General features: G+C 37.8%; 1 protein-coding gene and 1 long non-coding RNA gene across 5 annotated transcripts; both read left to right on the top strand.

Annotated features, from left to right (window-relative positions):
- Positions 1–1,048: 1,048 nt before the first annotated feature.
- LOC129767747 (zinc finger protein 182-like) lies at positions 1,049–3,725 on the top strand. Of its 4 annotated transcripts, none has more exons than XM_055768914.1 (9): positions 1,049–1,202; positions 1,697–2,172; positions 2,237–2,320; positions 2,377–2,460; positions 2,517–2,738; positions 2,830–2,916; positions 2,976–3,059; positions 3,115–3,198; positions 3,255–3,725. In XM_055768914.1, exons 2-9 carry the CDS (start codon positions 1,713–1,715, stop codon positions 3,341–3,343), a joined length of 1,194 nt encoding a protein of 397 aa, XP_055624889.1. In that variant the 5' UTR covers positions 1,049–1,202; positions 1,697–1,712; the 3' UTR covers positions 3,344–3,725. The 4 variants fall into 4 exon arrangements, with proteins under 4 accessions (XP_055624889.1, XP_055624888.1, XP_055624891.1 ...); XM_055768913.1 differs by lacking the exon at positions 1,049–1,202 and adding an exon at positions 1,507–1,606; XM_055768916.1 differs by lacking the exon at positions 1,049–1,202 and having other exon boundaries at positions 1,525–2,148.
- A 6,578-nt stretch (positions 3,726–10,303) lies between these two features.
- LOC129771085 (uncharacterized) lies at positions 10,304–11,760 on the top strand. The gene is made up of 4 exons (XR_008742277.1): positions 10,304–10,730; positions 10,787–10,958; positions 11,015–11,390; positions 11,447–11,760. It is a non-coding gene; the product is annotated as an uncharacterized LOC129771085 (long non-coding RNA).
- The last annotated feature ends 3,170 nt before the right edge of the window (positions 11,761–14,930 follow it).

The raw sequence follows: 14,930 nt of genomic DNA on the forward strand, positions 1-14,930 counted from the left end.
TTTTTTTCTGGTGCGAAAAATATATTTTGGAAATATGTAATTAGTGTCTGTATATCCTCTTTCAAATTTATTCGCTGACACACTCAATGTTGTAACATTTGAGTAACTGATTGGTATGCCTGATATGTGAACAATCTTCCAGGATACTAATACAATCAAAGTTTAACACAACCAAAACCCGTGAATCTTTCCACCTTCTATTCTTCATCTCGACTTTACCAAGACGGGTCTATGGTACTAGGTGAGGCCGTTTCGTCACTAAGTTGGTTAGGGGAGCGGTATATGAAAACAGTACGGAAGAAAGCAGAAGGGGAATTATTTCCTTGAAGCGTGAAAGAGACAGACTGATCACGAGCGAGCTCCGGCACAAGCGTATTGTGTTTTGTTTACAAACAAAACACAGTAGACTTCCAAGATGGCTGAAGAGTGGTTTTAGCAAGTTGGCCCACCTTAGGATATACTTCTACGCGCCTTGGACTTTACCTCCCAAGCCCTAATATCGCCACCAGACGTCGACACTGTACATTTGTCATCGCAAATAGGGCGCTTGCAGCGTGCATATGTATTAGTGATCTGTTGGGCAGGCAAAAGTGATCGCTCCATAGGAATTATATGGAGCGACAAGATTGAGCTTTGTTTAAATAATTATTTTAGCGAAATAGTTATAAAGATTACGCGCTAATCTATATGAATAACATGCGAATATATGTTTCTTCACATAAAAATATTTACTTTTAGCGTCAAAGCCATACACACGGGGAAAAATAGAAATTTCTGTTTTGGCCATGATTCATATCAATGGAAGCAGATTGATTATTCAAAAATTTTCACAGAAATAGTGCAAACTGCACATTGCGATTGTATAGCCGGATTAGGTGAAGTGTGCTCCCATTTAGGTTTTAAGCTTTTTGCTGGTCTCGTGAAAGAATAAACTATAATGAATATTCGTGTGCAGATATCCTTAATCGGCGGCTAGTTCCGCCAAAAAAGCAGTTGATTATGTTGAAATTAAGGACATTTTCAGCCTGAAATATCAACCAACTCTCAGATATGATTTCCGAGTACCCGAATGCTCTGCGGAGAAGCTAAATACGTTTATAAGAAAATTTATCGGAAACGGAAAAAATCCATCGATTGACCAATTCATGGAAATACAAGGAAGCATTCAAACGTGAGCTCGAGACTCTGTGACTTTGATCTAGGTGCGAAAATGTTGATAATCCTTTTTCTGCCAATTTTTCGATTCCAATCTAATGGGAGAGTCGCTCAATGAACATCGCGAAATAGGTGCTAGTAAACTAAATAATATGCGTTACACAAAAACTCTTGTTCATAAAATAGCTTGCCTAACTGTTTCACAAAGTTCATGTTAGCTCTATGCACTATTAGAATGACCGTAACTCTATTTAAATCATCTACAAGAACGCCGATTGATAAAAATCCGCTTCTGCTGCATAGACACTACGAATGTAAACAAGCGAATGTGTGCCCAACACATGCTCTGCATGTATGTGTAGCAAGAGCCCTATATAAACAAATCAAACTATATAACGCACACCAACAAATTACCTCATTCGTGAACCCGAAAGTTTTTTTTTATTACAAAGTCAGTTTGGAACTAAGTTTCAAAAACGAATTCGCTATCAACTAATGATTATTGATCGACCAAATATTTGCGAAATTTGTATTATTATAGATTGGTGATATCTGATATGCAGCCATTCAACAGTGACCAATGTAGCTTTTGCTACAAAATGAGCAATAATAAATTCCATCACGTGCTGGTCCCCTCTCATCAAGAACAGAAGCTGAAAACTGTCCTGCAGAAGCTGAGGAGTTTCACTTCCCCGTTGAGCAGTTATCCTACATGTGATAAATGTCGACAAGAATTCATAACAGTCCACAACGTTCCTGAGAGCTGCTTCCAAATTTTGCCCATCGCCGAACTGACTGACATCAAGATGGATCCAGAGTTAATGATTGACGATGAGCTGTCGGATAATAAAACTATTTTCGAGACAGACCCAGTGGATTTCCGGCCAATCGGACAGGATGACGAAATCAAAAGAGAAAACGGAGAGATATTCTTCATCAGGGAAATAGACGAAGACAACAATATGTCATCAACTCCAGATGCTGGAACAAAACGTAAGAAGGGCTTCGCGAAAAAAGGTTATCGAATGACCAGATACTATTACACACGATTAAAGTATGTACTGATCTGAATCTTTTGCAGGGAGGATACTGTTGAAATGTGAAAAGTGTGAAAAAACATTTGCTTCAAAACATAGACTAAAAGTGCACATTTTAGCTCATACGGGTTTGTTAAAACAATTAAATTCCATTTGATTCCATTCAGCAGTCATTTCTTTGTAGGCGAACGACCCTTTCCTTGTCCATATTGTCCGAAAGCATTTAGGGAAACCGCAAAGCTCCGAATTCACATCCGAGCTCATACGGGTTGGTAGGATACATTTTACTATTATGAACCATTCAGCAGAGTCAATCGTTTGCAGGCGAACGTCCCTATTCTTGTGCACGTTGTCCACAAGCGTTTAAGCAGAGTTCATTGCTCCAATACCACATTCGCACCAAGAAGTGTTGGTTAAAACAGTTCTATCCAACAAACAATCAACAGAATAATTCCTTCGCAGGCGAACGTTCCTATTCTTGTCCACAATGTCCTAAGACGTTTGTAAAAATATCAACGCTCCAAAAGCACATTCAATCACATCCGGGTTGGTAGAACATGTTTTATTACTGTTAACTATTTGTATTTGTTGTTTTCTGTAAATATTGACTACAATCTTTCGAAACTGTCTATTTCAGGAGAGAAACCTGTATTTAGATGTGAAGAGTGTGATGAAACATTTTCCTCAAAAACAAGACTAAAAGTGCACGTTCGAACTCATACCGGTTTGTAGGAAAAATATTCAAAAATATTCCAACCGTTCAGCAGCGTAATTTCTTGGCAGGTAAAAGTTCCTTTTCGTGTCCACACTGTCAGAACGCATATAGAGATGGTTCAACGCTCCGAGCGCACATTCGAACTCATACGGGTTTGTAAAAAATATTAAATTCAATAAACTATTCAGCAGAATCTTTCCTTTGTAGGTGAACGTCCCTATTCGTGTCCACATTGTCCAAAGATGTTCAAGCAAAGGTCATCGCTCAGGCCGCATATTCGAACCCATACGGGTTAGTCATGAATGTTTTACTTTAATGGATCATTTAGCAGAACAATTCTTTTGCAGGTGAACGTCCCTTTTCATGTCCATGTTGTCCGAAGGCTTTTAAGGCAAAAGGAGCGCTTAAACAACACATTCTAACTCATACGGATTAGTAAAGAATGCTTCTCTGTCATGGATTAATTGGCAGAATAATTTCATTGCAGGGGAACGCTACTTTTGTTGTCCACTGTTGCGTATGCCCTTTACACGACGCAGCTACGGTATCACATTATTGAGAGACCTATGATTGGAAAAACTTTTTCTAACGGTGCGTTTAGAATAGTGATGTTTTCATTTGAAGAAATTTAGGAAGATATATGATGAGATACATAGAAATCGCATCAACAGTTTACACTAGTGTGAATTTATATAATGAATACCAGCTGACCCGGTAAGCCTTCAATTATTTCCAGTGAATATGGATGATAAATGAAAACTAACGTATTGTAAGCAGGGCTAGTTATTTTCGAAGCAAATAAATGAGATTGAATTTCATACATACACCTCTCACTTTCACTACAGTCATTTTCGGTGGATTCATTCCAGTGTATCGGGGTGAAGTGGAAACGAAATATTTTTTACGCATTGTCTGCCATACAAATTAAACACAAATTTCTTCATTACTCGGGAATCAATCAAGCAACTAAAACTAAATTAGGCATATTGAGGTTTTAGGGTGCAATGAACACAAATTTCGGCATTACTCGAGAATTGATCAAGCAAATGTAACCAAATTTGGCATGTGGACTTTTTAAAGTGCAATAAATGTTCTTATGGTGGTTAGACTCTCCACCCTCCTCTCTAAGGAGGGCCTGCCATACAAATTAAACACAAATGTCTGCATTACTCGAGAATTAATCAAGAAAATGAAACCAAACTTGGTGTGTGAAGGTTTTAGGGAGCCATAAATGTTTCTATGGTGGTTAAACTCTCCACCCCCTCTCTAAGGGGGGGGCTGTTTTGGTACTGTCATAGAAATGAGAACTCGAGAACTAATCCAACCGATTTGGGATGTGAGTGTTTTTGGGTATGAGAAATCTTTCTATGATGGTATGACATTCCTCTCTCCTCTGGAATGGAGAGGGGCCCCATAAAAATATTACACATATTTCAACTAAAAATATTCCAACCAAACATGACAATTAGAAATTTTCGGAAAACTCTGAAGGAAAAAGGGAAAATTCGGAAAATTAAATTCCCATATGTTCTACGCAAGATGAAACGCACTCCTATGAAGATATCTACCATCTATCTATACCAATAAAAAAAAGTATCGCCGAATGTGTTGATGAGAGTGTGTTGAGAGCAGAACTCGAGGAAGGAATTCTCGCGTAACTTTTGAAAATGTCCTATGTAACAAATGTAAACAAATCGAGTTAATGGATGCACGCTATTAGTTTCCAATCATTGAATGTATTACAAAAACAATCGTTCACGTATCTATCTTCTTGATCTTTTTGTCGCCGATACAAAAAATATCCAATGTACAGAATCGAATTTTAAGCACCCGGCTGTTACTTCGGACGCCACTTTCCTCCGACGGCCGAAACGTCCGAAGTAACAAAGCAGTCAAAACAACTCGCAGTCGTACTTCGGTCGTTTTGGAATTTGTTTCTTATACTTATGACAGACATACAGCTGTACTTGCGTTGTACTTCGAAAATTGTATGTCTGTCACCATGTACAGCGCTAGAACCATGCAAGCAACTCGGTACAATCGCTGTATCTGTACCGACCTGTTTTACCGCTGTACATGCACTGGAGAAATAGTTTAGTAAAAGCAGCTACCAAATCTTTAGTAGCAAAAACATTGGTAAAATATACACATTTTTTGTAAATATTACTAAAATTGCGTAAAAAAGATGTCAGACGCAATGAATGTTCCTACCAGGAATTCGTATATTTTACTTCATACCATTAGTAAGTTTGTTTTTATCGTCATACCTAACAACTGTGATGTGCGCACTTTGTCTTTTGTCTTTTGGAGACGAAGCGATTCGGAGGTAAGCACTTTGTTTTTATTGAATTATACATATTCATCTCCCCCGAGAATTTGTTTTCATCTTTTCGGCGGGAAAAATATCACAAGAAATTTTGATCCATATTAACATAATTGACCTAATACCATTTTTTCTTTTTTAGTTTGCCTTAAAATTATATGCAGTTCAATCATTCATCATAAACAAATCGGAGATAAGTATTCATTTTTTTTACATCATTACATCAGTCACCTCGGTCGGGAAACTATTTTCATATTCCCGCCAAGGATAAACATCAGTTATATTCTGTACATTACGACACTATTGACCTTTTTCCTTGTCTTTACAGCTGGCATGATCCCAGACTCGTAATACTTGTTTACCAAATACCATCCAAGCTATGGGATTGAAGGTAACGGCGAGTTTGTTTCTAAGATTGGAATCTTTCTTCAACACATCATCGACCGTAAAAAACTTAAGGTGAACATACATAATTTATTGCATATTTAATATCATTAACATATGTATTTCTTTTCTTCATAGGGACACGAGAGAACAAAATACGGATGAAACGTGCTAATTCTACCGTCAGTCTGCTAATCAGCTAATGCAAATCAGAGCGATGCAGCAGGAAGAGGAACGGGAACTTGCTTTGGAAATGCTCATCAAATTGAGGTGGTTGAGGCTGCGATTAAAATTTGCCTCTTGTACGCAGTTGTTAGAATGATTCCAACGAGAATTATTGATGTTGTTTATAGAATAAGTTATTAGTATAATGTATTCTAAGTATGTAGAATGAAACGCAATCAAATACAATTTTTAAATTAAAAATAATTATTAAAAATTTTGTCATTATCCCTGATGATTACCTCTCACAAATATGAAGCAAAATTTTCACTGTTATTGCACCAATGTTGGACCAACAATTTGTAGTTTGTTTGACATATGCGCCTACCATTCTTTTTTTGTAACATGTACCAATGATTAGTAGGGTAGAAAATGACTAGAGAATTAGTAACATGTACCAAAAAATTCGTCATATTTACTAAATTTTCCTCTCAGTGTGGCTACAGATGTACTGTGCGCAGCGCCATAGACGGTTAGTGGTGGGTAGCATAAACAAACCGAATCAAAACACTTGGTAAACGTTCTTTTTATGGACTTTCTCTTGAGGTCATAACTCAGATTGGAAACTTGTTTGTTGTTGTGATAGTTTAGACGCTAAATAAAAACCTTTTTCATTGAAATATGTAGTGAAAATTGGTCAAATTTCTGATTGTCAGTTTGACATATGGTACAATATACAACTAAAGTATGTCTGTCGATAGTACCTGTACCAAGGCGCCTCCATATATACCAGGTGAAACAATCATATGAAATGCACTTTCAGCCATATTGGAATTGCTGTCGGTATTGTTTACAAACAGCATCAGAACGCTGCCGGCGGCTCTCTACAAACTGCTACGACACTCTTTCGAACGATGGCTACTATGTTCGACTTTCGCGAATTTATGTGAAAAAGAAGGGATGATTTTGTAGAATTTCATTCTCATTTCCACTACTCTCGCATGTGAATATGCAATAATGGCGTATCCTAGCAATAACAAAACAAACAACCCCCGCTCCACAAACCGTAATCCCCTTCTTATTGAAATGATGATGTTGCTTCACCTGTAATGTATAACTGATATAAGCGCCTTGACCTGTACAATGCTGTACCCTTAGGCGGCTCGCACACCGCAGCAATAAGCAACTAGCAAACTGCAGTACACAATATGCAACAGGAAACATATTTTGTTGTTCTTCGCATACCAGAGCAATAAAAACCCCTGACATTATGCAAACAATCGCCTTAATGTACGAAACTTGTCAAAATATGAGCGATAAGTTGCTATTCAACCGACACGCCGTGTTGCTAGCGACATGTGTTGCTCTGTAAAGGCGACAGCGATATCGTATTGCGTCGGTGTGCGAGATCAACAAAGATTAAATGGAAAAATCCATTGGTGATAATATTGCTTATTGCATGTTGACAGTTGCTAGTTGCTCATTGCTCCGGTGTGCGAGCCGCCTTAGGCAAGGCGCAAATTGAGAAGCGTATAGCGCTCGTAAATGAACACGAGACTACCAACACGATTCATACGTGCCACAAACGTAGTGTGGTGGAGCGCATATTCAGTCGCAGTTTGGTGTAAATAACGTGCCACTCGCATACAATGTCTGATTCACACAGTTTCGCGCGATATATTTATTTACTAACACAATCACCCGGCCGGTACGACCAGCACGAGAAACTGTGGTTCAGCCACAGCGTAACGCGAGTCGTGTCTGACGAGCACTCCACAATCTCGCGTCATCTGGCCAATTTGCGCCGTTCTATCTGTTTTCATTAGCCACAAAAACAGGCGCTATATCGCGGCAAGTTACTCGCGCTATACGCGTCTCAACTTGCGCCTGGCCTTACAGCGCAAGTACAGCTGTATGTCTGTCCCTGGTATTACGGGTGTTGTTATCGATTTCAGTGCAATTCAACGAGTGATAACAATAATAATCAGTCTTTAGAACGAAATGCTGATATTTGGATTGTTGTTTATTAGTTAGTTTCAAATTTTTATAGTGCAACGTAATATGTCCAATGTGCAAACGCGGGCAGTCAAAACGTCCAATGTAACATTTTTCGCTCCGAGGCTTCAACCTTAATCTCAAATCACGGAACAATAGTTACGATTGGTTTTACGAAGTTATTCTTGACAGCTAGTGGTGAAAACAGTGATAAAGATTGATAGCTTTTAAAACAATTCGCGAAATAATGTTCGGGTCTTCAACTACGTTTTTCTCGAGTTGGCGAAAATGTTACATTGGACCTTTTCAAAAGTTACGCGAGAATTGTCCGATTTAGGGCTGTCTTTATTCTATCATATTTTCTGTATAAAACAATTATTCCATGAAACGGAGAAACATGTTGTTTGCAAGTGGTTGCAAAATTCTGAACGAGAATTGTGTCTGAAAATAATCCGATATTATAATGATGAGTTTTGTTAGAAATACCAGGAATTTTATAGTAAAAGGTAAATTCAATGGGGTCGATTAGAAGATCAGACCCATGAACTTGCTCATAGTAAGAAAACGTGAATGTTGTGAAGGTATCGATAACAAAAAACAAATTTTGGGCGAGACGAAGTTTGCAGGGTCAGCTTGTTATAAATAAATTAATTCGAACCGTGCGCGAAACACTAGCTCCCAAATCCGAGAGGCTTGACTCGTTGATAAGCGGACCTTACACGGTCAAATTTATTGACAATATGATGACATTTGACAGCATAATGACAGCTGAACATGGCCGACAACGCAGAAATCCGGATTTTCTGATTTTCGGGCATCAATATCGTGACATTTCATATGGATGCATGATGATGACGTTTTACCTCACGGACTTCCAGACTGAGTTGCCAGATTTGCAATCGGACATTTAATGTTTGTTAGTCTTTTTTGCAATTGCAATTAGAATTTATAAACTTCTGAAATTGTAGGAATCATAAATGAAAGCTTTTGGTTTGGAAAACTGATACAGTAATTTACATTTAATGCGACATGCCGATGAACCACTCAGTGTCGCATTGGAGGCGATTTGACCTGTAATTGGACATTGAAGATGAGAGTGGTACAGCGTCGACGTCTGGCGGCGAATTTCAATGTGGGGCCATAATTTGGGCCCGAACTCGATGTTTACAAAAATGTATAACTAAACGTGTCGCATACAGGTGTGTCCAATTAGAAAAATGTCGCATTACATGTAAATTACTGTACCTAAAATAGCAAAATACAGTGCTTTTCGCGATACAAATCAAAACCTCAACGTAAACTGACAATGTGATGGTGAGAGAGTGAATGAAAATTAACAACGTCTTAGGAATTTTTTAACATTGAACTCGGTCATTCTTTGCGCTAGCGAGCGGGGCAGCCACTTTAGTCTAAGTTGTGTGTTTCTTCACACTCCGCTATAAAATTTGGAGAATGAGAAGATCTGGGAAAATCACAGGTGAAAAAAACATCACATGTTAATTCAAGTTACAGTAGAATCCCGATTATCCGCGAATAGTCGGGATGATGTTTAAACATAGAAACTATGTTTTATCAATACAGAAATAGATACAGATACAGATAATCGGGGTTCTACTGTCATAGTCTTATTATATATATATTTTTTTTTTTCTTTCATGTAATAAATATACTATTTATCGAATAAAAACATTTGCTTGCAGATAATATAATTTGCATATATTTTCACAATCTAAAATAATCTGGCATCCCTGAAACTGAGAGGATCAGTCTGTATTTGTGAAGCGAGTATTATGATGTGTTTTTGAGAAGGAAAAACGAGTTATAAAGTGTAAATTATGAATGAAAATTAACTTTTCCAAATCAAATTAGTATTCTATGTGAATGCAAATCACTTTTTTTCTGCAAGTGGTGAGAAAATCCCATACAAAAATTGTATCTGAAACTGACGTTATATAATAATAATAAATTTTGGTAGGAATATCTGAAAATTCATAGAAAATAGATTAAGTTACAGTTCGGACTAAGCGCTTCAACTAATTAAATAATACCAAGTAGATATATTCATTCAAATTTTACCAATTGAAAATTGCCTTTTAGCCTTCTAATCTGATGGAGAATAGTTTGGATCCCAAACTCGAATGTCACCACTAGCCATCGCGGATATTTTCGTTGTCTCGGGTTGAGGGCGATATTGACCGTGTAAGGTGGCAAAATATTGATTGAGGTTAGATCGGATGTCGAAAGCCTAGCTGTCACGATATTGAAGACACTTATTGTCAATCAGTTTGATCGTGTAAGGTGCCCAATAGACTTCAGGATGTCCGTCAGAAACTTGACACAACATCTTGCAGCTAGTGATCCCCGATTTTTGAAATTAATCGTTCATCAGCTAATCAAATACTTTTCATCAGTTTGTTATTCGATACGATTAATCGCCTCAAATAATCGATTAATCGATTTATCGTCACACTGAGAGAAATAATTTGTTAGACTGATTTTCTCATTTGCGAGAAAGCATTCTGGAATCAAAAAAGTGTTCATTCTGCCTGAAAATCAATTACAGTAGAATCCCGATTATCCGCGGAATAGTCGGGCTAGATCACCACGTATAACGAAAATCGCGGATAACGCAATAAAGGGCTAAAAGTGAGGTGCAAGCATTGAAAAAAGATATTTTTAGCATGAAAACCATGTTTTATCAATACAGAAAATATTGAACTATCCATCTGTATGGTCGTGTACATCAGTGATCAGATAATGTGAAAGCCATGACCAAAACAAAAGAGCATGAGTCTACCACTCACTGACAAATTTCGGGAAGGTTTATAGATTTACTAAGGAACTCGTAGTCGCGGATCATCCGCTCGCGGAAAATCGAGGTTCTACTGTATTATCTCTTACTCTTACCTAAACTTGTAAACAAAGATTAATTCGCGTTGACAAATGGAACATACAACTGGTGAGTATGAAAACTATTTATGTTTTCAGTTTATAATTTATTTATTTATATTTCAGATAGTCTTTGGCAAATTTATCTATCTATTACATATCATTGCAAGCAGAAGAGAATCCGCTGCAAGTCAATTCCAACCTACGAACACTATTCGAAAACTTGATTCCCCTTCAGCGTCAGCGCCAGAAGAAAATACGAAAGGTGAATTTTGGATTGATATTTTTCGGAGAAGGAGTATGTATATCACATTTTCATAATGCTCAAAAACATCCCCATCGAATTAATTCCAGGCTTGCAAGAAGTTGATTAGAGACTACAGTTTCGGACTCAACATGTTTCTCGGCCGTTAGCGGAGCCCGTAGACCATGACAAACAAGTTGGCAAACACATGTGTTACAATCGGTTCGAAAACATACCGCCGTCTAGCTATTCGGTGAAACCGGCTGAGATTCCTGATTATTATAATTATATCAAATACCCGATGGATTTGAAAACGATGGGGGAAGGACTGAAAAATAGGCGAGCTTGACAGTAAAAAATTGTCTATATTTTTCCATTCATTGCCGCTTAATACTCATTCTAGATATTACGAAGCATGAAGATTGTTCGTGGCAGATATTGCGCGTATTTTCTGAACTGTCGATCACCAGAATCTGAATATTATCGGTAGGCCAATAAATATCACATGTTCCTCTTAGATGTATCATATTACAATTATTTAGGTGCGGGAACACGCGTTACTATCACACCAAGATGATAGAGATCTGCCTTTGGGATAAATGATGTTGGCTACTCCCATCCGTGGCTCCGATGGCTACACCTACCGATTCATGTGCAAGCTGATGCAAAAGACCTGCGAACTTCGTGTTGTTTTGATATTGCCGAGGAACTGCTAAGACATCTAATTGTGAAAAGATTCTTACATACTATGTTTGTGGATCGAACAACAAACTCTACCGGAACGAGTGCCACATGAGGAAAGAGAATTGTGGTTAGCGCATGTTCGTAGTGCCGATGCAGTATTGTCCGGCCACATTCTTCTTCGAGGTATGCTCAAGAATGGTTGAGTGTGCATGTATTTTTATTTCCGTTTTCGATAATAATAAAATTACAAAAATTATTCATAAATGTATTTTCCTTTTGATGCTTCATTTCTTCTCAATAACAAACCAAGGCAAACAAGAAGCAGGCAGTGCTGGAAGCAGCGCTGCAAGCAGGTCGACGCCTTGCACATGTTGGCAAAAAAGTGGCGTCAAGTTGTTCGATGAATGCATATAAAAGGTCGATAAATCGATTGCAAGGTGGCAGCATTTGAGGTCGATTGTTGACATTTCATCGACCCAATCTTGGCAGGCAAAACGGAATATGGGCAGTATTCGTTCGATTAATAATCGATTTCTGTAGGAAGTATTCGATTAATCGATTAATCGAACGATTATCGGGGATCACTACTTGCAGCAGGACAGCAAGCGCATCTGGTGAACCCGGCGCTGCTCCACAGGGGTATGACTAAAACGTCAAATCCCTCATATTGCCAGTGTACCCAATATTGCTGCGTTTCACTGACAATTTGGTTCTGTCAATTACTGTTGTTTACAACTCGGTCCCGTTATATAGTCGAATAGTGGCTAACTTTAAACTCCATGTTAAATGTGAACACCTCCATGTGAAACTGCAGTTAGTAATTAAGTAGCGCATTTTTCTTTATTTTTACTATCTTCGTGATTTCAACGATTTCAATCCTAGCAAATGATATGTTGGTAAACAAATGACGCCATATTGATTTTGATTTTGGGTAGCCTATATACAATTGATGTCTAAAGGCCCATTTATACGTTGCTAGTAGCTGACTTCACAACGAGCAGCTACTGACCCGGTGAACTCGCTTGACAAATGGTTGACTCGCCTTGTCCGTTCACACAATGTGAGCTGCTGACAAGAAACTAGATACTAAGTACGGGTTTACCAGAGATGCCAGACGATTTTTCAAATGTCCATCAAATAGTCAGAAACAGCAATCAGGTCCGAATTTGACAGATGATTGATCCGAAATCAACTTATTTATTGGCTGTTTTCGGCTTAGGTTTTCAGTTGAATTTATCATTACACAATTTTAAATTTTATCGCGAGACACACGCTGGCCGTGTTTACAAATACTTTGTGCTGAATTTCTTTGAACTGAGGGTACTATCCGAAAAAAGCAGAAAGAAAAAAGGATTCGGGCCAGGAATTGGATGCAAAGAAAAGGAGTAACAAATACAATACTGGAGTAACTCCACGATGATGATCCCCGAGAGTACAGAGCAGTGTTGGAAATAACACCTGAAAAAGTGAAAAAACTGTTGGATTTAATTGCTCCACAAATACAACGCCAATATACACTCATGAGTGAAACTAGAAATGATGTGCCTTTCTTCTGGAATATGGAATATATATCAGATTATTGTCGCTATTTTTTAGAACCTCGAAAGCATCCATAGCTTAATTAATTCCGAAAGTATGTGGTGCTACAAATGGCAGTCTAAAAGATTTTTCAAAATTTGATTTACTTCGCGTTGACAGCAGCTTCGTGTACCAATTTGTGAAATGAAAATGATAGTAGATTCGCCGGAGGAATAAATACGTCTCAAAAACTAAAATAATGAATGAAAATATACTTTTTTTCAAATCGAATATGTATTCTGTTTCTTAGAACAATACTTTTTTTTGCAAGTTGTGAGTGAATTTTGAATGAAAATTGTGCCCGATGATGATTTTATATTTAGATTCCCAATAAAACTGTCTCAATAAGAAAACGTGCCCCGCCAGTGTGCCAAACAAAATAACAACGATTCCGTTTAGAAACTATTAGGGTTTTATTTGTTTTTCCAATATTTTTCAAGTCTATAAATATCTTCGCATATTTTCAAATATCTTAAAAATAGAGACATTTGTTTACATTTGGCATCCCTGATTCGAACGCTAAATTCTGTTTTTTGACGTTTTGAGGGATGCGAGTGCGAGTAAATTCAAAAAACTTTGAAGTAGCTCGCACGCCGAATCACACATGACACTAACTGGCATGATGTGTTCACACGGTGTGAGTAGCTGCACTGCAGTAACTGACTAGATCGACTCGTATGCTTACTCGCACCGTCTGAACCCGGCTTAACCCCTGCTGCTCCAAGAACTGGTTGAAAAATTACCAGCCAACGTAAAGCTACAGTGGGGCAGCATCTTTCATTCATTCCTCATGCAAGTTTGCAAAACTTCAGCAACTTCATGCCAGCGATCGTGGAATCGGTCAGCAAAGTCGTCGTTATTACTGGCGGGGAATACTCAGCGAAGTATGAGAAATCTTGAACCAAGGACAAAAGTTTGTCCATGCCCACATCGAGAACTTAGCGAGAACTCAGCAGCTGATCAGTTGACAGATCTGGAATTCCTGAGGAAGTTACACTATCGATTTCCTCGGGTTGGTGATGGGGGTGAGAGGGTAGAAACTTGAGGTTATATGTATATTTTGAAGCCACACTTGAGAGAAAAAAAATGCAAAAAAAATATTTAGAAAGATAGATTTTTTCCTGCATAGGCCACCCTATTCTGTATTAAATATATGATAATCGGTATCCTAGCGGTATCATATATAGTTTACAATCTATTCTCATGTCTACCAAGTTTTTTATGCATAATTTCATCGAAATCGGTAGAGCCGTTTTGGAGAATTTCGGTAACAAACACCGTGACACGAGATTTTTATATATATACAGCCATTCCATGCCAAACCGATATAGTGGTGCTCAGATTTTCGTGAAAAGTGGTAGTTTTATTCTTTATCGTAACACATTAGACCCGTATTTTTTTCGTTTTTTCAGTAGGGTGACCATTTCTATTCTAGGGTTGTCCAAAAAATCAACTTTTTCTCTTTTTTCCAAAAATGACTTTTTTCAAAAATTCATAACTTTCGAACTTCTAGACCGATTCAGATGATTGACATATCATCTGGTCCTTTTTTATACTATACCTGCAGAAAATTCGAATTCTGCTCTCGTTATTATTGATTGTATTCGTTTTTTTATTGTTTTCATAGTCTCGGGACCAAAGGCGCTATATCTTTTTATATTTTTTCTGGAAAGCTGAGGATTTTTCATATAACATATTACGAAATTAGAGACGTTTTTTTTTTCGTTTTTGATTTATGATTTTTCAAAGTTAACCGATGCTTCG

This window comes from Toxorhynchites rutilus, chromosome 2 (genome assembly GCF_029784135.1).
Source record: "Toxorhynchites rutilus septentrionalis strain SRP chromosome 2, ASM2978413v1, whole genome shotgun sequence".
Classification (NCBI taxonomy): domain Eukaryota; kingdom Metazoa; phylum Arthropoda; class Insecta; order Diptera; family Culicidae; genus Toxorhynchites; species Toxorhynchites rutilus.

Bases quoted from the DNA above. Each gene is read 5' to 3' on its own strand.
- LOC129767747 (XM_055768914.1), top strand. From the start codon at position 1,713: ATGCAGCCATTCAACAGTGACCAATGTAGCTTTTGCTACAAAATGAGC. The intron at 2,173-2,236 runs GTTATCGAATGA...AATCTTTTGCAG, and splicing joins GAAGGGCTTCGCGAAAAAAG to GGAGGATACTGTTGAAATGT. The intron at 2,461-2,516 runs GTTGGTAGGATA...AATCGTTTGCAG, and splicing joins TCACATCCGAGCTCATACGG to GCGAACGTCCCTATTCTTGT.